A 26,798-nucleotide genomic window follows, 5' to 3' on the forward strand; every position below is an offset into this window, starting at 1 on the left:
CCATTGTAGAAACTCATCCAAGCAAAAATGGTATGAAGAAACAATAAATTATTAAACTACAAGGGCCAACCTGGAGATTCAACTTGCAGATGTGCGGAAAGCCAAACAAAGCAACCTCTACAACAACTATCAACAACGTTGCTTCATTTCAAATTCAGCTCGATATTCATTTTTTGGAGATGCAATCTTTGTGCTCAATACGATAATATAGATCAAAGAAATCTCCAATCAAAAACAGACTCTTCTGTCATTTTTCATGATTCACCATAATTCGGTATTTTATGGTAGAAAATCTGTAGAAATTATGGACATTCTATAGTAGTTGACAAGTATGCACTAGATAGACTCTTGAACTGTTAAGTACACTCACACTTCCAGCACAACTCAATAGGTAGTAAATGGTCCATGGCGATAGGAGTTGTGCTCAGTTTGAAATGAAAGTAAGTCATTCTTGACCTTTTTACAAGACTCACATTCATGGGCGGAGATACGAGAGGGCCAGCATCAAAGGTGGAGTTGACTGATCTAATTCATATATGAATTGACATCGTCATCTCCCCCCCCCCCCCAAACGTCCAAGTCTATCTCTGCCTATTGCTCACATTCCCCCATTCTCAGTACACTTCAATGTACATTTGGACTGCTTTTATATAAAAGGAACCAAGCACCATTAAATCAAAATGGAGAAAAAGCTATTTAAAGTTACCTTCGATTCAGTTATCTCTTCAGTTTGGTAGTTGGTTCAAGTGCATACAGACGGCATCACAGCCCATATGTCACTTGGGGGTTCTCTATTTAAATAAAAAATTTTACCTTTTTCAACAGTTCAGATGTCGGTATATGTTAAAAATGCAGCTTGGTTCCTATTATATAAAAGACATCCATTTTCATGACACCTCGAATATATTATGATTATATCATAAAACATTTTTCCACACCCAAGATTGCTTTTGAGCACCTGTGTTAGAAAACCACTGGTCTAATTCCTTAACTATGTAGGTTCAAGTTAATATTCTTGCCTTGGTGTAGCCTGTGAACCTTTGGCACAGATGAACATTGTAATTTAGCAGCAAGAAAAGGTTGATATCAAAAACAAATGTACCTAAGGTTGAGTTCCATTGTTGGTTCCAGAATCTTATACCTTTGCTCTTCACTCATAGACTGCATAGTTGTCCTTATGTAATGTCTTGCTGCTGACATCTCTTCCACAGATATCAGGCATGGGTAAGTCGATAGCCTCTTCGTAACCTAATTTAATTAGTATATAAATATTTCTTATTAATAAACTGCACAATCCCAAGGTCACTTGTCTCTCCTTCAGCAATGACAGAACATGTAGTTCATGCAAGCGTAATTTAATGGGGAAATGAATGGCTTAGCACTCACATGTTCAGACAAAAATGTTGATATATAGACAGAAGTGTATATATATATATATACACATATATATATTAATGTATATACAAATACAACGCCACAACAGGCGAAATACCCAACGAGGTGGCTGATAAAAAGATGCCCATAAAAATATGGATGTCATATATTTCAAAAATACAGCAACCCAATTAAAAATGCAGTTAACACAAATTATAAACAATATATATATACACATGATAAAATATTATACAATGCTCATAAAGAATACTTATGGTTGTCTTGTTCTAAGAATGGATAGCTTCTCGATTTACCCCAACATGTTTATTGTATTTCTTTTTAAACGTGCCAATTGTGTTACAATTTACTACCTCCGGGGGTAAGCTATTCCATTTATTAACAACCCTATTAGAGAAAAATTCCCTGCGACACCATAACCTTGCATTGTCCCTCACCAACCGATACTGGTGTCCCCTTGTAAAAGCAGTCGATTGGCGGTGTACTAAAAGTTCATGGTCCATCCTATCCATCCCATTGAAAATTTTGAACACTTCAATCATATCTCCTCGACACCTATACAGCAGAACATAGATTTTCCAAAACAATTGGGAATCGGGAGTGCTCAGATAACTGATTTTTTGGATAACTGATCATTCCCAAAAAAAGGGTGTACCAGTGTCATAGGAGCAGTATGAAACAAAGAAACAGTGATATTAAACACAAAACTGAATATATTTTGTATCACATCTTACAAATGACACAGGACACCTGACTAGCCTAGTTTGAGAAGTTCACAGCTGTCTCAAGGCAGTGAATTCGCCGACTGGAACACGTTCAGTTAACCAATGTTTCGGTTGATTGGTATTCAGATACTCGATGCTCTTCCGTATTATGTTGTAATGTATATATTATATTTATACAGGGCGTTAGGGAAAAAAAACACATTGAAAAAATGAAAGGGCAATTCAGGCATATGGTAACAATCACATAGGAACATAAGTGTACAAATGACATCTGAAGGAGGCATTCAAAATAATATGTAATACAGGGAGGATGAAAGAGAATCCTTCTACTTTACTTAGGAACAATAAATGCTCAAAGTTTTTTTTTCGGACACATGTTCCTATGTGATTTTCTATTGTTATCGTATGCTTGATGTGCCCTTTCATTTTGGCAATGTTTTTTGGGGAACATCTTGTATATTATGTTCTTATATTAATGCTCTCGAAGTCCACTCCTTATTCAGTTGGTAGAAAACAGAATATTAAAAAAAATGTGACAAAGGGACAAATTACATGGGGGGGGGGGGGGAAGAGGAGACGTCAAAGGTGACAGTCTAGAATGAATTCAATAATTTTTCTATAATCAAACAACTACAGAAGGAATCAGATGAAAATCAAGGTCTCTTACTTTAACTTTATGAACTTTGTTTCTCAATGTATCTGTCAGCCATTTCATCAAAGATTCAGCCTCCTGCTTGGGAAGGTCGTTTATTCCTAAACAGAACAGTTCTCTTGTTAATAATGTCCATTGATGGAAATTCTAAAATTTTTCTCATATTATACAATTCTTTAATGGTGTTTATAAAAATTGAGCTGCTTTATATCATTTAGTTCCTCCTCTGCTGAATTCCAAAGATCCTTGAGTATTTTTGACTAAAAATGAATATTTAAGTAAGATTCTATTAACCATCACATACAGTCAAACCCAGATTTAACAAATTGAAAGAAACCGACAATTTTATTTGCTAAATTGAGGTAATTGTTAAATTGGGGTCAAATTTATCAGGAGCATAAACACACCCCAAACCAAATTTTAAAAGCTACTTGCTTTGGGGTTGCTGTTAACACTCGTCCCTGACATTGAGAAAAATATAAAACTTTAAAATAATGTCGGAACGCATGAAAAATTGCTTGATAAAAGTTTGTTTGGTATGTGAAAGGTAAACCACCTAGAAGGGGTCTCTCTCCCACGACGACGTTCCAGGAAGAGGCCACCCACACTCTTTATATATAGCTTTAGTTCCTCTTTTTTTTTCTCCTTTTATTCTGTTTGTATATATGTATGTGTGCTTGTTGTAGACAAGGACGTCATGTAGAATCATCCTCCTTACATAGATGAATTAAACATCAGTTAATTGTTATCGTTTAATACTTTCCCTATTGAGAATCTCCTTCCTATTGAAAGAACCTCAAACAGTATGTTCACATTTAATTCTCTCTCTCTGTCGAAATTGTCACTTTTTACTAAAATGCTCTCTTCGAATGACCTGCTATTCTTTGCTTATTGATACAGAGCAAAAATTTTAAAAGTAACTTTATTTCTTTACCAATACCAAACATGCAGACAGCACAATTTTTATGGTATTGGCCACTGAAACCTTTCCACACACACACACACACACAGTAAATAGCTTTATTGCCTCCTTTACCCAGAAAAGAACAGATTTCTACTCCCCACTTTTGTTTGTGTCATAAGAGCTGAACATCAAATCCTCACAGTCAAATTTTCGGATTGTGGTTTTAGGTGATGAGTAGAGCCAGGAAGTTCAGGCAAAATGCCATAAATGACTTTTTTTTTTTTTTTGTCTATTTTCAAATAGTTTTGTAATTTTTTTTGTCTATTTTGTGGTCGGCTGAAGTTGGTTTTCTGTGGTTCCCAACTTCAAGGCGCAAATGCAAGCCGATCTCCCCGTTAAAAAGTCTCACCACAGAGAGCAACAGTCCTACAACGATAAATCATTCAATCATAACACTTCACTCATAGTTAGAAAAACTAGTGGCAGATGGCAGCACTACACATACCAAGCATTACAGAGAAACAACAAAATTTCACGTCAGGTTTCACTACACGTACACGCACATTCCCGCATGTACCGATTCTATGGGGGATTCCGCGGGGGGGTGGGGGGGTGCATATGTGGTGTAGTAGTAGTAGGTACGGCCTCCAAAAAATGGCTCGGGATCCATGATGTTCTTAAGTCAGCCACCTCGTTGGGCAATTTGCCTGTTGTGGCGTTGTATTTGTATTGTATTAAACTTTTTTGGTAAAAATGCCTTTTTTGAAGTTTTCCTGCCATAAATGCCTATTTTAACATTTTTAACTTTATTAGTGAATTTCAGAGGCCATAATCTAAAAAAACTTGAATACTTCAAGCATTGAGAACAAACGAATTGCTCTTTTTAAAATTTTCCAACTCTGTAGGCACTAATTATCATCAGAAAATTCCACCCCTTCCAGCCCCATTTAAACCTGAATAAGTGATCTGAGAGATAGGGAACTTAGTGTTGGTGTGCATTAACTTTGCTTTGACTGGATGATGTTAGATGTGAATAATTTTGTTTCAGATGAGCACAGCCCACTTTTAGTAAAGCAGAGGAAAATTCAAAATTTGTTTCTCCACATGCTTCATGTTATATGTTTCGCTCAGGCATTGGACAGCATAGTATGTGTATAGTTGACTGATGATTGTCCCAAGAGGTCATCAGTTGATGTCACGACTCGGACAAGGTGAGGTAGGAGTAGACAGTGTTCTGGGGGGCCCCCCCCCCCCACGTTGTTTTGATTGTTTTTTTACACCATAAATGCAATGCAAGCAACCATAGCTTTTTTTGTATTTGATTAAATTTATCAGAGTCGCCCTCAGGGGTATGAGACAAATACGACCACACAGGGCCCTATTTTCGGAGGAGTCCCGCATACGTATGAGGGAATTATAAAAAAAAGTAATTTTTTTACAACAATAGAACAAGGTAGCTATGTATCAACTATAAAAATGATAATGATCATTCCAAATAATACAACAAATAAATGAGAATTATTCATAACGAGGAGCCCCACAGGTCATTTTCTCTACAGGCTCTACGTCTGGTAATTATGGTCCTGGAATTGCCCTAATAATGAGGGTCTACTGAAATTTTATTTTGGGCTTGAAATTAGTTCAACTTGCATTATAATTCAGTTATTATAAACCATAATTAAAGCAGTAGAGGGATTAAATGCAACTAATTTTTCAGCCAGCTTTTAGACCCTGAATACCTTAGTTTTAGTTATTTTTCCTTTTTTCCATAAATTATAAATACCTTTTTTTAGTGCCTATTTTAGGCATTTTTAGTGCCTTTTTGCCTGCCTATTTCAACCATTTTTAATGCCTAAACTTCCGGACTCGTGATGAGAAATAAAAAATATTAAAGATAGTTCAAAAAAAGTTATGAGGGTTTTCATTCATTAAATAGGAGTTTGTCCTTTGTTTTCATCAGAATTTCACAAAAGAAATTTTTTGAACTAAAAAATCAGAGTTTGTTATATCATAGTCAGACTGTATTTATGTAATCTTCTACTTGTGAACGAAGTAGACAGTAGTTGAAATATTGAGAAAAAGATTACTCACAATCATGGCAGAAAAGACAAAACAATATAATACAATTTATCAAAATTAAGAAAAAAATTGATTATCACCCAAGTTGTCGACAGTAGCATCTTCCTTCTCTCTTCTCATTTCTTTCTCAACGGACGTAACGTTGCACTTGTTGAACTGGTACAGTTGGAACAAAACTAATTCATCATATGGTTCATAGCAAAATAAAACCTCAGCATTCTTCTGTTTTACTGCTTCATAATATGGGGATGTCTCAGCCAAATGTCGGCTACAAAAACAATTTTACACATGTAGAAATTATTATAAGACTACAAATCAAATACTTTTGCTATGTATGAGTACAGTAGGGTTATTATCTGGCTGGGATAAATAAAACAGAAAAAAAAGTAGTATGACAATCTTTCATTAAATCAAAAATAATTCAATATAGTTCTTATGTATTTTTTAAAAAATTTTGTGCGTTGAGTAATGCATCTTTTATAATTTTGGTATGATATTTTAATATGATATTTATTACCAATGACTGATCACAGTCCCAGCAGATTATCAATGATTTCCAGCCAGCTATTCCTTACTGGGATGGATACCACACCAATAACAAAATACTTTCCCACTGTTTTCACATTTGACCACACCACAGTCATTTTCATCCATTCAAATCACTCATTTTTTACTTTCAAATGACTAAACTTTTTTTATTGCACTACAACCCTAGTGAATTTCAATCTACATTCTGACCATACCTAGGGAATATCAATATAGCATGGAATATCTTCTAGCTTGCAGTTTTTAATCCTGGTTAAGAACTGGTTCAGAACGAATCCCAAACATCGTGTGCATGCCAGTTGCTCAAGTTCAAAAAACTTGCATTTGTATGGTCCAAAAACATTGAGAAATGCTACATCAAATACTTGACTGTCGGGTGGCTCATGGTTTCAGTTTCCGTGATTATGTTATTGAAAAATTATATGAAAGAGCGATGGTAATGCAGTTAATGTATGATTTATAAGAAATTAATAAATAATTCAACAAGATATTTTGATCAGGATTTTCCGAGCCATTTCTTTGATGATGCCAACAGCTGTTATTAGTCTGTTAAACTAAAATCCAAACATATAATACAGTGAACATTTTTTACAAAAAAATCTTTAATTTTATTACAAATTTCATAAGCTATCCAGACTCTTTTGCATATCTTTTCAGGAGTCTTCTACCAATTTTTTTAACATGGTAACAAACTTTATGTAGAAATATTATTAAAAAGATTATTTATCCATTGATTTATTTTAAATATTTAGCACATATATTTGATTGTGCTATCCTACGCCAGTTAAAAAGTTTTCGTATCTCTAATACTTGATTTTTTACAAATAAAAAAAAGACATTAAAAACAGCTTGCACGCATAATAAAATAATGACATCAATGTAAAGGTATTAAAACTGGTTTCAAAATAAAGGAAACTGTTCAGTTCATAAAATGACAAAAAAAATCTGAGACCCATTCATAAATACCTAAGATTATAAAGAAAATTTCAAGTTTTAAAATTTTAATTTAAATAAGATTGAATAAGCTTTTAAAAAAAATTTAAAAAATAAAATCTCAATCTTTTCCATCTTTTTATGAACTGAAGTGTTTTCTACATTTTGATCATTTACATTAATTCTATGCAATTTTATCATGGGTATAAGCTTTTTATAATGAATTTTTTTAAAAATTTGCAAAAAATTAAGTATTGAAGCTATGTAAGATTTTGTACTGACATAGGATTAATCAAATATATCCGGTAAAAATTTGAAATAAATCAATGGGTATATATAAATAATATTGTTTAATAATATTTCTACATAAGAAAGTTTTTACCATGTTTAGTAGGAGACCTCAAATAAATGTCTATTCCTTTTCACTATTATTTTATTCCTACAAGGGTTAATTAATATGATTTAAATAATATTACCTAGGTAATATTATTTAAAGGTAGGTCCTCTATGATTTAAATAATATTACCTAGGAGCGGAGAGAAAATATATGTCTTTTTGGTCTTCTTTCATGCGACTGCAATATTCAGCTAAACTCACTCTTTCCCCTTCTGGTTTCGCTGAAGATTCAAATGTCAGAAGTTTTGCTATTTCTTCCTACAAAACGTGAAAGTAGAATTGCAAGTCTCATGAATCACATCATATTGCAACTAACCAATCAGAAAAATATCTAAGATCAGAAAAAGAATCACAAGTTCTAATGTTTAAATAATTTTTCTATACATAAATCCAGAGCCATATCCTTGCTAAGTTAAATATTCCGTGCACTTGTTTCACTTTAAAAAATTAGAAACTTCCTCCAGATTGAAAGCTTACAATGAAATTAAAAAATAATAAATACAATTTTATAAGCAGTAAAATCTTTAAAAAAAATAACTAAAATCGAAAAACCTCTAAATCGAATCATTTTTGTGTATCTGTTGTCTTTCAACTAAACTGTAATCATTAGTAAATATCTATGTTTTTTAAGACTAAAATCTTATGAGTTGTATATAATCATGTAATCAAAACTAAGAATCAATAACAGAAAATGGGGCCAACTTTTTCAGCCTGCTCATTGCTCGATAACATTCCCTCTTTAAGAAATATGCTGAAGTCTTCATGAAACATTTCATATTTCTGTCTGTCTTTCCTCATTTGGTCTTGAAGAAAACGCAAAAATCGGTTTGTGATCATGGTACGAATCCTCCTGCAAATAAGGATAAATAAAATTATAATTAAACAAATGGTAACAAGAATTTTTGCGAATGATTTAAAATTTTGAAAGAACACTCCTCATTCATCTGGATAAAATTTTTTCTTTAAATTCAAATTCGTGATTCATTTGAATTTGCTGGTTTCATGCATAAAAGAATTTCATGTTTTCAGATGATTTCATAAAATCACATTAACTATTTATCATGAAAAATTAAAAAAAAAGTCATATTTTCTTACTGGAACTTATAATGTTCATTTTTATGACTTTGTTTCATTGAAAAATAATTAGCATTGTATCAGGTGATCATTATGTCAAAAGCAAAACATATAGGGTGGTGGTTATATGAACATTTTTGGGACTTTATAATACTGAAAAAGTTGTTATAATACACTAAGAATGATATATGATAATTTTTTTTATGTCCAATATCTTCCATCACTATTGGGTCAATATAAAGCAGTGCAAATGAACACCTCAACTTGATAAAGCATGTATTTTAATGTTTAGTTAACATAATCATGGACATAAGAAAAAATTCTGTATGCGTGCATGCAGCTATTTACCTTATCAATGCACTGTCTTGCAGCAATTCTCTACTGAGATTTAATGGGATATCCTCACTATCTATCACACCTAAAACACACAAATAAAGATTTTTTTTTTTAAATTTCAAACATTTTTTATTATGGCAACACAAATACTCTTTTGTGCTTTCAGCCATGGTAAGTGAAATGGCAAGTCATTTTGTCAGAAAATGCAGCTGGCCCTAAAGCAGAATGAACCAGAAACTGTGAAACATGTGCTGAAAAATCAGCGCTATTGCAGAACAATCTTGGGAAGAATTTGAAGAAAACTCTTCTGTGTAGAAAACTGGGGGAATTTTCACTGCAGAAAATTATCAGTAAGTTAAGGGCTCATTTCAGAATGATGCAAAACATTCTGCTTTAAGGGAAGCTGACATCTTTAGCGAATATTATAGCACAAATCCAAATCAATAATTAGTTCTTTCTCTTGATCAAAGATTACATCGATTCTTTAAGAGAGGGATTGATTGGCAAGTACCTCTACATAGAGGTTAATTGAAAATATATACATGTTATCTGGTTGATCCAATTTACTCTTTTTCAACAGTTTAAGAAGGCTGTTTTAAAACTATTTTGATCTAAATGATGCAGCCAGCCATAATGAACACTACTGGACTGCCAGACAGACTCAATGTGAGATAGATAAAAGAGGATAAGAAAAAATTCTTCTGCTAAAGAAATAAAAATATAGATCCTAGATGTAACGATGACTAAACTCACTGCACAGGTTGTCCAATTCAAATGTCCCTATTTTTGAGAAGTTTCAACACCTTACAAACAGAACAGGTAAGAGAATATGAATATATCAATGAACACAGCAACAATCAGAAAGTTTTCGTTAAAAAAATAAGTTCACAAGTTCACTTCCATGTGTATTCGTTTTGTGGCGTGGACCTTATCCAATCAGTAGTCAAGCTGCAGCATTTGCAAAATAACACTAGCAGACGTGCCAACTTTTGGAATTCAGAAATCCGGAGATTCTTCCGAAGGGGGGGGGGGTCCCCCCCCCCCCCTTCGGAACTCATAGAATCCCCCGGCACTCATAGAATCAATCAAAAAAAAATCACAAAATTTTTTTTCCCGAAAACATTTTTTTAAAACAAATTATGAAAAAGTTCCATTGCTCCCCCCCCAAGCAGAATATAATTCCATGTCAGTCTTTCCATGCAGAATAGAGAAATAACATTTACGTATACTGTTCATAAAACTTAAGTTTCCTTTCGTGGATGCTATCAGTGATTGATAATCTTGAGTATATGAACACTCAAAACCTTTATATTTAGCTGTATATAGCTTAAAGTTTTATATTTCCTTTCTGAAGACATATTTAATCGGAGGAAACAATTAAAAACTTCAAAATACAAAGCTACTGACGAAAAAACTTGTGTTTACCGCATGGCTGTTAATGGAATACAATAACGATTATACAGGAATTTCGGCAACCAAGGTCATGCCCCTGATAAATGATTGCTGATAAACGCTACTTAAAGTCTTTGCCAGTTGCTTAAATGCGGTCACCAAGACTTTTTTATACGGCTACTCGATGGAAATGCCCACGGCTGTACTCTATGGGTGTTTTCCCTAACAACGACTACTTTCATTGACGTCACGACAACATGAAAGCTCGCAAAAATCTAATTTTCTGTGAAAATCTGGAGAAATTTTTAAAAATCCGGAGAGCGGGAGGAAGGATGAAAAATCCGGAGTCTCCCACCTAAATCCAGAGAGTTGGCAGGTCTGCACTAGCAATAACGTTTGTATTATAATTTTTAATACCTATGATAACATCTTTCATAATTTTATCAGGGAAAGGTTTTTCAGCAGCTCACCTCTGATAAACCTCAGCCACTTGGGAAGAATGTCTGCTTTGTTTTTTATGAGTACCCTTTGACTGTACAAGGCCACACCAACCTCTAATTCTCTGCTCATCTCAAACAAACCGGGTTTGCTATTAGGGACATACAGCAAGCACCTCAAGTTGAGTGGAGCATCTGTCTTGTAATGTAATGAATATCGAGGAACATCAACTGTGTTAGCAATGTATCGAAAAAATTCTTCATGCATTTCAGGTGTAACTTCTTTTGGATCCATCAACCAAACTGCCTAAGAGCAAAACAACAAACGAAACTGTAGCAATACATAATGCAATACATAAAATAAATCCACAAGTTTGAATTTCAAAGTTCATGACATTTCTAGTTTTTCAAACTTCATAAAACATTCAGAAAAATACAAGTTTATGAAAACATCATTCCTATACCTGCACAGTGTTTGCTTGTTTCCCATTCAAATAAATCGGGCTACTCACAAAGTTGCTGTATTTCTTTATCACATCTGCAATAAGAAAATTATGGAAGATAATTTATTTATGCTTGTGATTCATTCATTTTTTCAGTTGAATTGTTCCCAGCTTTTTTGTACATGATGTTTGAAATATAAAAGAGGGGTGGAAGAGATATGAAGTACTATATTTTTACAAATTTAATTTGTCCAAATTCAAATACAAAGGTTAAAACAAGCAAAATTCTGAATGAGGAATGCACTCAACCGTTTATCATTAAAAATTATACCACAGTTTAAAATGAAATATTGTACCTTTAATTGTTTCCTCTAGTGCAAATTCCCTGCAGTCTGGCTTGAGGTGGACAACTATTTTAGTCCCTAATTGCACACCTTCTGCTTCTGCAATTTCATATGTGCCAGATCTGAAGAATTATAATAACCAGAGATAATTATTATAAAAATGTTAATTAAAATTGAGAATTCTAAACAAATATCATAATCTTTAGTGATTAATAATAATGGGACAAAAGAAAAGTTTATATAAATGATTCCTAAACTTTTTGGGGCTGCTGCACCCACTGGTGTAGCAAAATGTTTTGTACAGCAGTCCAAATCAGAACCTTGGGCCTACTAACAGTTGTGAAGGCGTCACTGTGGATAGTGTTGATTGTTGGCTGACTCCATAATGCCAAGTAATTAAAATTTAAAATATTTAATGCTGAGAAAAATAGTTACAATGATTAATGATTTCAGTTTCACGTTATTCACAGACACAATTGAGAGCGAGATATAAACAGAAGGAAGTGAGGACAGAGGTTGAAATAGTTCTCTCTTTTTTCCCCTCTGATGCCCATGCATCAGGTGGGTGTGCCTAAGGAGGCAAGATGACGCCACGGTTGCCTTGAGGTTAGGCAACCGTTATATTGGTTAAGTATGAAACACTAACTTGAATCCATGAAAATATCTGCATTAATCATGTATGAAAGAATGACGTCACTCTCTGCTATCATATGAAGTTTTTAACTGGCTGTTGTGAAGATGAATTTTTGGAAAGTGAGAAAATTTAACTGCCTTTGCTGCCGAGTATTCGACCCCACGTCCTTTCACTTTTCAGGTGAACGTCCTAGACCACTAAGGTAATGAATTTCTCAATCTTTCCACGGAGCTCGTGTACACTGAAAGGGACTGTATATGGACGGTCGGAGTCTGTGATGTCATCCTTTCATAAGTCGCCATCTGATGGCAGTGTCAGCAGTTGGTGAGCTTGACCTGAGTCAGGTCCCGCCATCCATGTATGGTCCCTTTCAGTGGACACTAGCTCCAAAGAAAGATTGAGAGATTCATTGCCTTTGTAGTGTAGTGGTCTAGGGCGTTCACCTGGGGTAAAATGTGTATAAAATATATAGATGTGTTGTTTTTGTATTCCATTTCATTTAAGGGACAAATAATTTCAAACATATTTGAAAGCAAAAAAAAGTGTCATAACATAATTTTCTCAAGAAGTCACATTGTTTTTTGGAAAATTAATTTGCATTCAGACTTACAAATATTATGTTGATCGCTCATAGACAATTGAGCAATTTAATCCTTTCTCAGGCCTCTACTTCTACTTAAATACTCCTTTGAAAAGTGAACATCAAATTATAATAGTTTTAGCTTGCCATTATATATCCATCTATGTGCGTATGTTCTGTATATAAATCTACAATTTTAGATCGATCATCGCCACATTTTACATATATACAAAACAGGACATGGGACTAACTCAGCGTTTCTCAATCTTTCAGTATTTGCGACCAAATTTTCAATCATAATTTTCATCGCGTCCCCCCCCCCACAAGTGCAGTACAGAGGGGCACCCGCCCCCCCCCCATGAAATTTTTGGAACTTTCATATGGAATATTACATTCAAATAATTTGCTGAAAATTACTTTTATCAACTTATTTTAAATGAAAATAAAACAATCTTTCCCCTGAGAATGTCACGAAAATACTGAACAATATGGGATGTATTCTAATTATTAAATACATTGTGCAGTACTGATAAAGTCCTATTTGAAGTGTATTATATCAGTGTAAATACGAATTTTATTTTTTATTTTCTTATAGTGCATTTTGTTTTGCTTTCCTTTCAGAGTAAAATAATCATTTTCTTAAATAATACATATTTCTTTCGATATGCTAGCGCCCCCCTTTCAGCACTATCGCGCCCCACAGGTTGAGAATCGCTGGACTAACTGATAAGCAACGTAAAGTTCGTAAGAGCTGGGCAAAAAACTGTCAGGCAACAATGGTTTGTAAGCCTTAACAATGGCTTTTGGATTGTTTACTTTTGTTACGTGGTTTCAAACAATTTGTTTCAGAAATGTATATGCATTTAGAATGGTTTGTCACTTCTTTAATGCTGCCAGTTTATGGAGAAAACCCAGGCAGCGCCGAGTATTACAGATAGAATTCACTTAAAAAAATATTCATTTATTGGTGTTCTCAAAACAATAAACCACAAAAAAATTAAGAAATTCAAAAAATAAAAAAATGGGCCATGAAAGAGTGAAGGGCCAAATATGTTTTTCTATCATTAAAGATCTGTTCACATGTGCAAGATTGGGATTTCAATGGGGTTGGTTTGGTGAATAGGCCCTGCTTGTCAAATTTCTTCCCCCCAGGGAAAGAAAGAGGAGAAAGATTTTTTACACTCTATTCTTTAACATAAGCAGTTTCGTGACCCTCCCCCATAATCATTTGCAATTTTTCCCCATTGCCCAATCAAAGAAACCAGCTTTTTATTTCCTATGTAAATGGGGGTTCAAAGGTACTTAAAGCTGCAGTACGAATTTAACAGCTGGATGAACTCAACTGACACTTGAAAATAAAGAAAAAAAAATGGATGTTACAGTACAGGGTGTTTCAAAAGAATCGTCCGATTAAAAAAATCATAACTATTCAGCTTTTAATCCGTTTTGATCGAATAATGTATAGGTAGAAAGAGAGGAATCTCAAGTTTCATGCAGTTGCTGACAGGTAACGCTAATGCTCCTCCTTCGGCACACACTCCAGTGTTTGTCAAGATTCGCTTTTCCCACAGGTAGAAACCGATTTGGATGACTTCATTTTCCAGCAAAACGGGGCACCACCACACCAGCGCTTGGATGTTCAAGAATTTTCGAACAATTACATTCTTAAACAATGGATTAGCTGTACGGGACCTGACAATTCAGTTAAACATCAATGGCCTCCAAGATCACCAGACCTCACAGTGTGATTTCTTCTTGTTGGGTTTATAAAAGACTATGTTAATGTGCCTCCCCTTCCAGCTACATTAGCCGAACTGAAGATAAGCATAACAGCAGCCATGGAAGCAAATATGCATGCAAAAGTTTGGGATGAATTTGACTACAGTATAGACATATGTCATGCATCCCAAGGTGGACATATTGAGCACCTTTAATTAAGTTTGTAAAAAAAATGCATGATTAGCCATGTAATATAAAATTAATCTTACGTGTCTATGTTCAATATTTTTCGTAATATACGCATTTCAAATCGGGTGATTTTTTTTTTTTGACACACCCTGTATAATAAAAGGATAAAAAGGGGAGCATACCCGTCAGAGACCCATTTGTATCCTTTAGAATTAGGCAGATGAGATAATGAATAGACTTCGACCTTATCAGCAACCATGAAAGTAGAGTAGAAGCCCACTCCAAACTGACCAATGATTTTATTCACAGAGCATGAAGTTGATTCTGACTTTTTGACTTGTTCAAGAAATGCCTAAAAATAAATATATTTATATTAAACACACCACATTCATGAAGTAACATACATATTTATAATTTTGAGAGCTATCGCTGGAAATTTGATAATTAAATACGTAAATGACAAAAATATAGTATACTCTGAAATTTCATGCCCCACATGGGCATCATGTGATATAATCACCCTACAAAATCTCACAAAAATTTAGTAGGTATGCAATACAATGGCCTAATGAAACGAGACAAAGATTCCAAGAGGTGAAGAATAAATCTGTAGCTTTGAATATATGATGAAACATTTATATAATGTCTATTAAAGATATTACTTCACTTGATTGTTATTGATAAAAAAAAATTAGTTCAAAATTATAAAAAAAAAATGCATTATATAAAAATTTATTTAAAAATAGTTTTGCCATTTTAAAACAGCAAATGAAGTAAAATCTGATAATATAGAAATAATTATTATTCAAAAATGATTCTGCTCCATGGTTACCTTCGAGCCAGACCTTGCAATTGTACCTAAGCTGCTTATCATGTCTTCTTTGGTCATGCCTATTCCTGTGTCCTATATTCAATACAAATAAAAATGAGTATAAAAAAGAAATAAAACGCCATTCAGGTATTTTGATTTCATCGGAAAGGTTTTATATTCAGAACAAAAAATACACTAATTTGCTAAATTTTTAAAATGAATCGTAAACATATTTATATATAAACATATTCTTCTCTTTGGACACTCGTTGGAGATCTCGTTTTCGGCCATTTGCAGGGATAAGATCGTATTTCGGAATCGTTCCAAAACTAAGCTCATTTTCAGATAAATTTCCGAAATGAATTCGAGTGAATGTTATAAATGTCACAAGATGGGCCATTTCGCTAGGGAATGTCCCATGAGTAATGGTCGCAGTGGTGGAGGATATCGTAGTGGAGGTGGACGTGGTGGTGGCGGCGGCGGTGGTGGAGGATACCGCGGTGGACGTGGATCAGATTCTCGATCCTCTTCAAGAGGAGAGGCTTCTTGTTACAACTGTGGTCGCAGTGGCCATTTCGCTAGAGAATGCAGAGAGAGTGGCAAGACCTGCTACACATGTGGAAAATCTGGCCATATATCACGTGATTGCGATCAAGAGGATCAGAAGATGTGCTACCAGTGTAGCAAACCTGGCCATATTTCACGTGATTGTTGCCGCTGTGGTGGTCGAGTGGTTATAGTGCCGGACTCGTGATGCGAGGATCCGGGTTCGAACCCCACAGTGGTGGTCGGCTGAAGTTGGTTTTCTGTGGTTTCCCAACTTCAAGGCGCAAATGCGAGCCGATCTCCCCGTTAAAAAAGTCTCGCCACAGAGAGCAACAGTCCTACAACGGTAAATCATTCAACCATAACACTTCACTCATAGTTAGTAAAACTTGGGGGCAGATGACAGCACTACACATAACAAGCATTACACAGAAACAAACTATACGTCAGGTTGCACTACACGTACACGCACATTCCCGCATTTACCGATTCGTTGGGGGGTTCCGCGGGGGGGGGGGGGGGGGGTGTGCATGTGGGGTGTAGCAGTAGTAGGTAGGGGCTCGGGGATCCATGATGTTCTTAAGTCAGCCACCTCGTTGGGCAATTTGCCTGTTGTGGCGTTGTATTTGTATTTGTATATTAGAGAATCGTAAACATATTAGAGAAAACATGACAAAATTATAACTTCAAATTATTGGTTTCTTTTTTTCTATCAACTTTTTTTTCTCAAAAATAATAAAATAATGTTTTATAAACTGCTGTACCTAAGGACACTTGTACCAACAGACATTTAATTAGGGGTTGCTAGTGGATGTAAACTAGTGATAGACGGTTGTTCATGAAAAGCTGGTTTATGAAAGACTGAAGGTAAGTAAATATGATATTTGATATTCTTGAAGGTCAAAGTGAAAAAAAATTGCATATCACCTTTATTTTATTTTTTTAACTGTAATTTTTTAATGATTATTTGTAGTTTATTATCAAGGTTTTGATGATTTATTTTTGATTTTGAAGTATTGAAATCTTACCCTACCTGCAGCTATCTCCCTTTAGAATAAAAAACACTTGCATTGTACCTTCAAACACGCTAAAGTGATGTACTTTCGGACGCAAAGAATTGTGTCTGCAGATACAGGCCATTTTTTAAATTTATTTCATAAATTTATTTCATTTATTTACATATACGTAATGTATGCTTTACCTGGATAGTAAAAGTTCTGGTAATCTTATCAGTACCAATATGTATTTCTTGCTGTTGGTCTAATGATAAAGAAGCCTCTGTGTCTGTTAATTGGTGATATCTCAACTTTTCCAAAGCATCACTAGCATTTGATATCAGCTCTCTAACAAAGACCTGTATGAAGAAATAAAAGAACACAATGAATATATGTTTTATCGTCATTAAATCTGAAAAAAAAGAAAAAATACACATACGAGTGTTCTCTCCAGAAATGCATTGCAGTTGGTTGGTAGAAAGAAAGGTCAATATATATAAGTGGAACCTGCTTCACAGAGCATTTCATAAAATTTCAGCTCTGATAATAGAATCCTAGCCAGGTAGATCGACCCGAGAACAGAGTAAGTAAAGAAAAAATGCTAAGGCTCTGGAAAGAACACAGGATGTGTATTAGCTCACGCCGGTGACCGCAAAAGAGAGGTTTTACTGTATATAAATCGACAAAAAATAAATGACTGAACAAGAGGAAATATAAGATATAGTGGATTTAAAGTTTAATACACACACCCTATGAATTTTATTTTAAATATTTACCTCTTTCTCTGAATACAATGACTTTGCAACAATATCTAGCAACATTCTCGTTTCTGCTTGGAACTCAAGTCTTTCTGGACTTCCTTCAATGCAGAAGAGACAAAAAAGAAATACATCAAACTATCAAAGAAATAAGCATGAAGGTGTTTATGAAAAAAAAATCTCATTTTAAATACATTACATAAATACATTACATAAATACATACATCAAGACCTAAACTAGTGGTGGCTCGTGGGTGAAAATTCTGGCAAACAAAAATTATTTTGCATTTTATTAAAAACTAGTGATTCTGCAGGTATAAAATATGCAGTGAAACATTTCAATAAACGATGCCCATGGGACCAAACTGATTTTCCTTCAAATTCACGTGTCCTTGATTCAGAGGTTAAATTAAGTTTCCATTCAAAAGAACATGAATAACGCATCCCCTTGAATAGAAGTGTCCCTTAAACAGATGTTTGACTACATATACTTGAGGGGCAGATATTATATAAGATGTCATGTACAAAAATGCTTTGCAGTAGAAAATGAAGTCTGATATCTCTCACATAGTGATATTTCATATGGTGAAAAGAAGCAGAAAAAATTACCAAAACTATATCATCAAAATGTCTGATATTCAAGATAAAGCATTTTTCATGTATTTTTGCAACACCACCACCAAAGGCACTAAAATGGGGGGGGGGGGGGGGGGTAGGTAGCCTTGTTATTTCATGAATGCACAATGTTACACATCTCTTCCCTCCTAATCATTTGTGATATTCAATGTCTCATTAAGCAGCATCAATACTGCTGTTGTTGGTTGGCTTTGGACTTAGCTTTGCTAATTAGTGTTCTGAGATGTTAATGAGAAGTGTTAAGGATTTGCAATTGATTGTCCACTCACACACACACAATTGTTATATTTTCCACAAAACCCTTTCATTCTTGACGACAGTGAAGATAAAAGGGAACAATTACTGTGTATGTGTAAGGTTTTGTGCCATCAGAAAGAAGCGTGATGGGATTAGTGGGCATAGGTGGGGGGGGGGGGAGAGAAAGCCAGTCTGTGGAAAAGAGAAAAGAAGTCTGGTGGTTTTTTTTACAAATTCTAGTTCATAATGAAAGCTTTTCTTAGTTCATTTAAATCTAAAACCCTTGCAACTTTGGAGACTTCCACCCGTAACTCAGATCCAGGGCTCCCACTCAAAAAATGAGAAAAAGTAGGATGGGGGAGGGTAACCCCCTTAGACAACATAATCATAGCATAATGGGAAAAAATCCATAAAAAAAAAAATTTAATTTTGAATTAACCTTTTTTCCCCTAGCACTATTTCAGTTTCCTATAAGATTGACTCCAGCCAAAACAAAATGACAAATTACTTGGTTACAAAACCAATTTTTGGCCAAAACAGTGCACTAGTTCACTGTATGAGGAGAGACAGTTCTTTGCTGTCTCTCCTCATATATATTACATTCTTTTTTGGAGTCTTCCAAAGTGACGAGCTTGTCAACTCCCTTCGACAAGGCACAGCAAATTTCGAAGACACATTTTTTAAGAATGACGCACCTTCAAGACCACTTTCAAAAGCACAATGCAAAATGAGTAAATTACAAGATGCCCCGTATATAAGGCAAGGTGAACCAGATAGTTTTACTGCGTTGCTCATCATTTTTTAAATTTTTCTGTTTTGTTCACATTTTACTGTTCAATGCCAGTGTAATCATTTTTCACAAATGAAGCACTCCCATTTCTAGCTCTTTGCTGAGCATAGTAAATATTGTTTATGTTTGTTCATGCCTTAAAAATACAGAAGACAACTGAATGCTATTGGGTCGCATCAGAATCACCAAACCTAGAATAGGCCTATGTATCCAACTGCTTTGAAATGCAAACTGTTGTTTCCCCTATTTGCACCATAATTTTCAATGATGGAAGTTACTGTCCAAGATCACGAAGTAATAAATACAAAATTATTTTTCTATCCAGACAGAAGTTTTTAATGACTACTATACTTGTTGAACCCTCAAACGAAGCAAATGAAAAATTAATCAAATGGTCCACATACCCCCTCCCCTAAATTACCTTAAAAATGATACAATTTCTGCTTTGACAGAATCATTAATTGCATTCTCCAACATTTGTAATATTTGGCAATATATCAATAATTTCCTGCTCAATTAAAATCAATTACACAAATTTTGTCAAAAGGATTTGGTAAAAAAGTAGGAAAAGTAGGACAAAAACTATAAAGTAGGACAAAACCAAGAAAGTAGGACATTTTACCAAAAAGTAGGACAAAAGTAGGGCATTTTACCGAAAAGTAGGAAAAGTAGGACGAGTGGGAGCCCTGCAGATCCTATTTTTGTGCTTTGGCAAAGAACCATTTTCAGCACTTTTTCTTTTCAAATCAGTATCAAATACAATGAAATTAAAGTACGAAAATTGTTGTATCCCCTAGCAAACAAAAAAAAATATGACTGCTCAAATCCTCAGTATGTCTGCCTTATGCATGTTCGTTTCTGACAATGGTTGAGCTTTCACATAACTATGCCGATGCCTTGAGACACTGATGATCACCCAATTTTTGATCAGTTACGCCAAGGGATCAGTCCTGATTATTCTGTCCTGTGTATAAACCCCACTACTGACACCACTATATTAGGTTGGTTTTTGACGACTGGTTTAATCAACTTTTAACAGTAGACATTAAAATATTAATACATTCTCCTTGCTACAGTGAGCCTTTCAAATTTCTTCCTGAGTCCACAGGAACCACTTTCTAACTGAAAGAAAACGTCAGGCTTCTCTCACGATGGCTACAATTACTCAACATAAAACAAAAATAAATATATCAATTATATAATAAAAAAAGGTAAATATTATTGCATATATATTATACCCCAGATTATGACAAAATAAATTTTCACGATGAAAGCTGGGTTCTCAAAAACAAAGAAATCTACCATTAGACGTTTCTGAGTCTTTAACGATGGTGTTGTGATCTGTTTTTCTTGCGGCTTCATGTTGAAAACAAAGAGCAGGCCTTGCCGAAAAGGATCTGCTAATTGGACTAACACTGGCATTTCTAACTGTAAAAATATATCAATAAAATAAATGACACATTTAAAAAAAAAAATGCTTTTCACATTCTACATAGTAACCAAAATAGCACGATTATATTTAATATCAAAAATTAAATTTTTTTGTAGCAGAAAAAAAATTTAAAAATAAAAATTGAGAGCTTAAAAAATAATTAAATTCCCACAGGTTCACTACCTTGAAGAAAACTGGCACTAAACATATAACTTACAAAATGTTGTACACCAAGCTGACTTTTATACAAGGGACCCACAACATGTGTACCATATTTTAATGTGTGTAAGTTAATCCTTTTATGTAAGGAACCCTCTGACGTTTTGGGAGAAAAAGTTGAAAAGATATCTATATTGGTCATTCCCAAAAAAAGTGTAGGCCTACATTCCACATTTTTGAAATGAAAAATTGAAAGTTGAATTCTCAAAATAAAATTGATCTGATATTATAGCCACTGACTTGAAGTTTAATATTTCATAAATATATTTTTCACTTTCATTTTGTAATATTTTATTTTTTGGATTTTACGACTGAAAATCATGGATTTTGTTCACTTTGTTACAAAAACAAATATCTCTCAAAAATTATTTCTGCTGTTTTTATCTTTTAAAATAATGAAATCAGCTTATTTCTTACACATATGCTAAAAAAAAAAAGTTAAAAAATTGACTTTTTTTTTTCTGTTGTTTTGATGGTTTTTCATGATTTTTTCAAAATAACACACATGGAAAAGTTTATTTTTCACGTATATTTTGCTACTTAAAATCAAAGCTTATTTTTGACAGACAATGGGTCGGTAATTTATAATTTAACATCTTAGTTTGAAGTGTTCCTAAAACTTTTTGCCTGTGAACTGCAAAAATGCTTCCCGTAACAGAGTACACCATTATAACAGAGTGCACAGAAATGTTTTTAACAAAAAGAAAGATGACCTCAAATATTCTAAATAAGCCATGAAAATGTATGCTTATTTTCCCAAAAATTATATACAAAATGTCATAGGTGACCCAGAAACTCCAATTATAACCTTTGAAAAACATCCGCCCCATAAGCAAATTCTAAAAACATGCCCACCCCACCTCATTAGTTTGAATTTTGGTCTGGTAAAATTATTGAAATCTGGTCACTGGACTTGCTCAGCTGTATATTACATCATCAGGATTTTTCTTTTATTTCAAAGTTTTTTGTTGAAATTGAATAGTAATTTGATGTTGGTATAAATCTCACATTAATGATCCACAATAGACTTGGGGAATTGGACCTGGAAACAAAAATTATGGAAAAAATAATGTTTCTGTCTCGTAAAATACAGAATGTATTGTCATATAACGACCTTCACTCATACTAAAATGCCCCCTTGTGACACATCTCCCTGGATCTGTGCCTGGCAGTGATTTTAACTATCTGTACTACTTTGCCTTCATATTTAACTGAAAAAATAACACGATGGTGAATGTGGTAAAGGGTTTAAATTAAATAGATACCTTATTAAATTCAATTTAAACCTTTAAAACCTTTTAACTAAAAAAAATTAACTTAATCATAGTTTCCATTCTGTTGAGTAAAATTAAGTTTTTGTTGAGTCTTTAGTTTTTGGAAGATGTAACAGAGTGGACGAATTATATAGCCTAAATTATTTTTTCATAATAAATTTAAATGAAACATATCTCCATGTACTATCACTTGATGCCATTATAGGTGAAAAAAATTAATTATTTATGATAATGACGTAACAGAGTGGACATCCGACAGAGAAAAATCTGGTGCTAAAGACAAAATGTGAATATTAAGCTGTTTTGCAAAAGTCAAATCCAAAATTTTTGACCAAGCATTAAACGTGACCCTTTCAAGGAGCTCAGAAATGTTTTCAGTTTTAATCTGGAATAAAAATATATTTCCCAGATGGCCGTAACAGAGTGGACATTTCAGTATGGGAAAAGTTTCAAGACACAACAAAAAAATAGTTTTTCATAAGAAAAAAAAAATTCAAAATTTTATTGGGAGTTTTGTTCAGGCCCGTTATCTGGGGGGGGGGGGGGGGGGGGGGGGGGGGGGCAAGGGTAGCCATCCCCCCCCCCCCCCCCCCGAAAAAGTTGAAAGGATGGCCCTGGTTTTGTTCATACATGGCACATATATAAAATGTGATTCCAAATTTTTTGAAAAACTCCAGATTTGCATCAAGTCTTTTTGTTTCACACATTTTTAAAGCTCGGACAGCCTGATTTTGACATTTTGCTACAAACAATGATTTAAAGAAAATTAAATACCAACTGAAACAAATTAAAAAATGCCATATGACAGAAAATTGAATAAAGTACTAGAAAAAAAATTAAAATTACTACAAGAGTGCTCTGAAGTTTTGTAAAAAAAATTACAAGGTCTCGGAGAGAAACAGTTCGTACACTTATTTTGGGAATGCCTATATAATACAGGGTGTTTCAAAAAGAATCACCCAATTTGAAATGCGTATATTACGAAAAATATTGTACATAGACACGTAAGATTAATTTTATATGACATGGCTAATAATAAAGTTTTTTTACAAACCAAATTAGAGGTGCTCAATATGTCTACCTTGGGATGCACGGCATATATCTATATGATAGTCAAATTCGTCCCAAACTTGCACAAGCATGTCCGCATCCACTGCGAGTGGATTTCTGTGGACTACATGCGAAACTCTGTCAGATGTGCTCCACATTTTAGTGTGACATACGGGGATCACCAGGGGATTTCCTTTTACACAGACATTCCGCATCTCAGAATTGTTTATACCATCGCCGTATATAAAGTCGAATCCCATTTTAATGAATATAATTATAGCGAAATTCTTGTTTTAACGAACACTCGTATCGACTGTATATACAAATATTCGCATATCATTGAGGAAATTAAACAAAAAAGCAATTGCACAAAAAAGTGCACATTATTACATGAAATCAATCTAATATGTGGTAATGTGTGATTATCAATTAAAATATGCGGGAAATGAGGAAAATCATGAATAAATTATACACAAAAACTGGAATTAATCAAATATCAGGTTAATTTGTGTTGCCAAAACTAGCGAACACTGTATCAGCTATCAAGGTTGCTAATTTTGGCGCGGCAAAAACCAGTCATGTTGACGCTGACATAAGCCGGGTTTTCCTAAGAAAAGGTTTTCTACGGTGCGCTCTGCGTGAAATCGCTGATTGGTTAAAAACCTGAAATTCGCGTTTTTTAACCAATCAGCGTTTTCACGCTACAGGTGACCTGCTCCTAGGAAAACCCGGCTTTAGGGAAAATTATAAAAAAATTGCCGGGAAAATGCTTATTTATTTTAATGCGGGCGGGGGAACAAAAAATGATTGTGAAATGATTAAAAACCAATACAAAACCTGTATTGTGAGATTCGGCCCAGACAGAATATGTCGTCGTGGAAGCAGACGAACGGAGATAAGAAACGTAACGCAACTTCCCTAAACTCCTAAAAACACCTCGCGTACACGCCGCCATTGCCGATTATTGTTGACATGTTTTCGGATATATTTCGCATGAGGATCAGAAATGAGATTTTATTCCTAAAGAAGATACAAATATATGAATCTTTTTGACGTCATGATCAGAATCACTTTGAGCAGGGGTAAGACGCCTTCATATACGTATTAAGGATATACGTGTATTAAGGAGTTCTAAGCAGGGGTTCTCAACCGGGGGCCATATCACCTCAGGGGGGCCACGGCTACTGATACGGATGCCATGAAGAGAAATTTGTAAAATTAAATTTTTTTAGTCAAAGTGACTGCAAAAATGTCAGATTTTTTTGGGGGAAATACAGTCAAACTCCACTAGACCGGAACTCCAAGAGACCGGAGAAATCACTTCGTAATAACGAAATTTCATTACAAAGGAATTCCAGACTTTTATATTGTTCCTATGTAAACTTATCCGGAGTATTAGAAAAGTTTTCGTTAAAGCGATATTTTTCCCGTGTTTTTTATAATGGTATTCGTTAAAATAAGAATTGACTGTATTTCGTCTGAAACTATTTTTTTACGTGTATATATGGAGGCTGCATGGGTAACAGGGCGTATGACACTTTACTGGCGAGCCGTTAGTCTTAGAGACAGAAAAAGTATCCAAATCACGTGTCCAACTCAGATATGTCATTCATGTTGCAAGGGGTTGTTTGGTTATAAAATAAAAAAAACAACTTTTTATACCGTCCCCGTGCGCCAAAGAACAAAATTAAGAAGTTGTTGATCTGTCTTTCCCGATGCCAACTAAAATAATTTAATGTTTCTAGATCTATTCACCGAGATATGCGAATGCCAAAAATTGAGGTAATTTGGGAAAAAACAGCATTAAATGCGGGTAAAGTGGTTTCCCCGTATTTAATACTGTTTTTTTTTCTCCCAACTTTCTTCGAATATCTCAGTGAAAATTTGAACTTAGAAAAGTTGAATTTTTTTGTTGGAGACCAGGAAACAACTTTCAAATTGGGTTTTGGGGCACAGAGTTCCATATAAAAAGTTGACATTTTTATTTTAATAACTATGTAACCCCTGGCAACATGAATCAAATATCTGAGTACTACACATTATTTTCGGGTACTTTTTCCAACTGCAACTATGGCTCTAGGACCAATGGTTAGCCAGTTAAATGCCATATGCCCCGTTACCTATGCGCCCTGTATATTAAACATAGTACGGACTGCTGAAGTTGTGGTCGGCTGAAGTTGGTGTGGTCGGCTGAAGTTGGTTTTCTGTGGTTCCCAACTTCAAGGCGCAAATTCGAGACGATCTCCCCGTTGAAAAGTCTCGCCACAGAGAGCAACAGTCCTACAACGATAAATCATTCAATCATAACACTTCACTCATAGTTAGAAAAACTGGTGGCAGATGGCAGCACTACACATAACAAGCATTACAGAGAAACAAAAAACTTCACGTCAGGTTTCACTACACGTACACGCACATTCCCGCATGTACCGATTCGTAGGGGGTTACGCGGGGGGGGGGGTGTGGGCGGGGTGCATGTGTGGTGTAGCAGTAGTAGATAGGGTCTCCAAAAAATGGCTCGGGGATCCATGATGTTCTTAAGTCAGCTACCTCATTGGGCAATTTGCCTGTTGTGGCGTTGTATTTGTATTTGATTTGTATTTGTATTTATGTGAAATATTGTGTTGTGTTTAAGCCAACTCGCACGTTGCTTCGTTCGCCTACGAGAGAGCGGCCACATTATGAGCCAAAAAGACACTTGAAGGTAGCTTGTCATCCAACGAAATATCAGATTTTCACCGTATCGAAATTCAAGTCAATAAACTGATAATTTCCTTATTTGCAAATCTGATTATTTATATTTTCCGATGGATTCGAAATCCTGATAATGAATCATTATTATGATCACATAAACAGTTTTGTCACTCCGTCCATGATTTCTCTGGAATGAATGGTTCAAACAAATATTTTAAAAAATTTTCACACGTATTTTAGTTTATTTTTATAGTAGGGCTACAACATGAACCTTTATTTTTGATACATGTATTCTTGTTGAAAACGATGTGAAAGGTTGAACTTTTCAATTGTGATTCATGTCTGTGTGGCTATTCCCTCATTACTACTTTTATCCGCATGAAGAGAATAAAATTAATAAAACTGCTTTCTACCACTTTTTGTGGTTTTTATCATTATAAGAATGCGTATTTTAGAAGCTACAACTGACATTTCTCCATGAAACCATAATCATTTTCTCAAAAAAACTTATTTGGAAATAATACAAATTTCATCATCCAGTACAGTAACTTGATGACATTGTGCCGTCTTCAAGCGCAGCG

At 34.5% G+C, this 26,798-nt stretch overlaps 2 protein-coding genes across 2 annotated transcripts in view; one reads left to right on the plus strand and one right to left on the minus strand.

Moving 5' to 3' along the window:
- Trap1 (TNF receptor associated protein 1) overlaps window positions 1–24,509 on the minus strand; it is a 30,041-nt gene extending 5,532 nt beyond the window's left edge. The window contains exons 1-15 of the mRNA XM_089252746.1: window positions 24,361–24,509; window positions 20,851–20,976; window positions 17,904–17,986; window positions 17,334–17,486; window positions 15,608–15,679; window positions 14,958–15,127; window positions 11,666–11,775; window positions 11,331–11,404; window positions 10,900–11,173; window positions 9,050–9,119; window positions 8,330–8,477; window positions 7,758–7,885; window positions 5,833–6,020; window positions 2,785–2,870; window positions 1,103–1,248 (exon numbers count right to left, since the gene is read on the minus strand). Coding sequence (XP_089108872.1) covers window positions 1,103–1,248; window positions 2,785–2,870; window positions 5,833–6,020; window positions 7,758–7,885; window positions 8,330–8,477; window positions 9,050–9,119; window positions 10,900–11,173; window positions 11,331–11,404; window positions 11,666–11,775; window positions 14,958–15,127; window positions 15,608–15,679; window positions 17,334–17,486; window positions 17,904–17,986; window positions 20,851–20,976; window positions 24,361–24,478 — 1,946 coding nt within the window. The 5' untranslated portion in view covers window positions 24,479–24,509. The remainder of the gene's footprint in view (window positions 1–1,102; window positions 1,249–2,784; window positions 2,871–5,832; window positions 6,021–7,757; window positions 7,886–8,329; window positions 8,478–9,049; window positions 9,120–10,899; window positions 11,174–11,330; window positions 11,405–11,665; window positions 11,776–14,957; window positions 15,128–15,607; window positions 15,680–17,333; window positions 17,487–17,903; window positions 17,987–20,850; window positions 20,977–24,360) is intronic.
- LOC149067435 (uncharacterized) lies at window positions 15,841–16,340 on the plus strand. The gene has a single exon (XM_089252736.1). It carries the CDS (start codon window positions 15,945–15,947, stop codon window positions 16,338–16,340), a length of 396 nt encoding a protein of 131 aa, XP_089108862.1. The 5' UTR covers window positions 15,841–15,944.
- Window positions 24,510–26,798: the final 2,289 nt, after the last annotated feature.

Source organism: Pholcus phalangioides, unplaced genomic scaffold (assembly GCF_987345545.1).
Source record: "Pholcus phalangioides strain wild (caught in Gottingen) unplaced genomic scaffold, Ppha-v1.0 ptg000030l_1, whole genome shotgun sequence".
NCBI classification, from domain to species: domain Eukaryota; kingdom Metazoa; phylum Arthropoda; class Arachnida; order Araneae; family Pholcidae; genus Pholcus; species Pholcus phalangioides.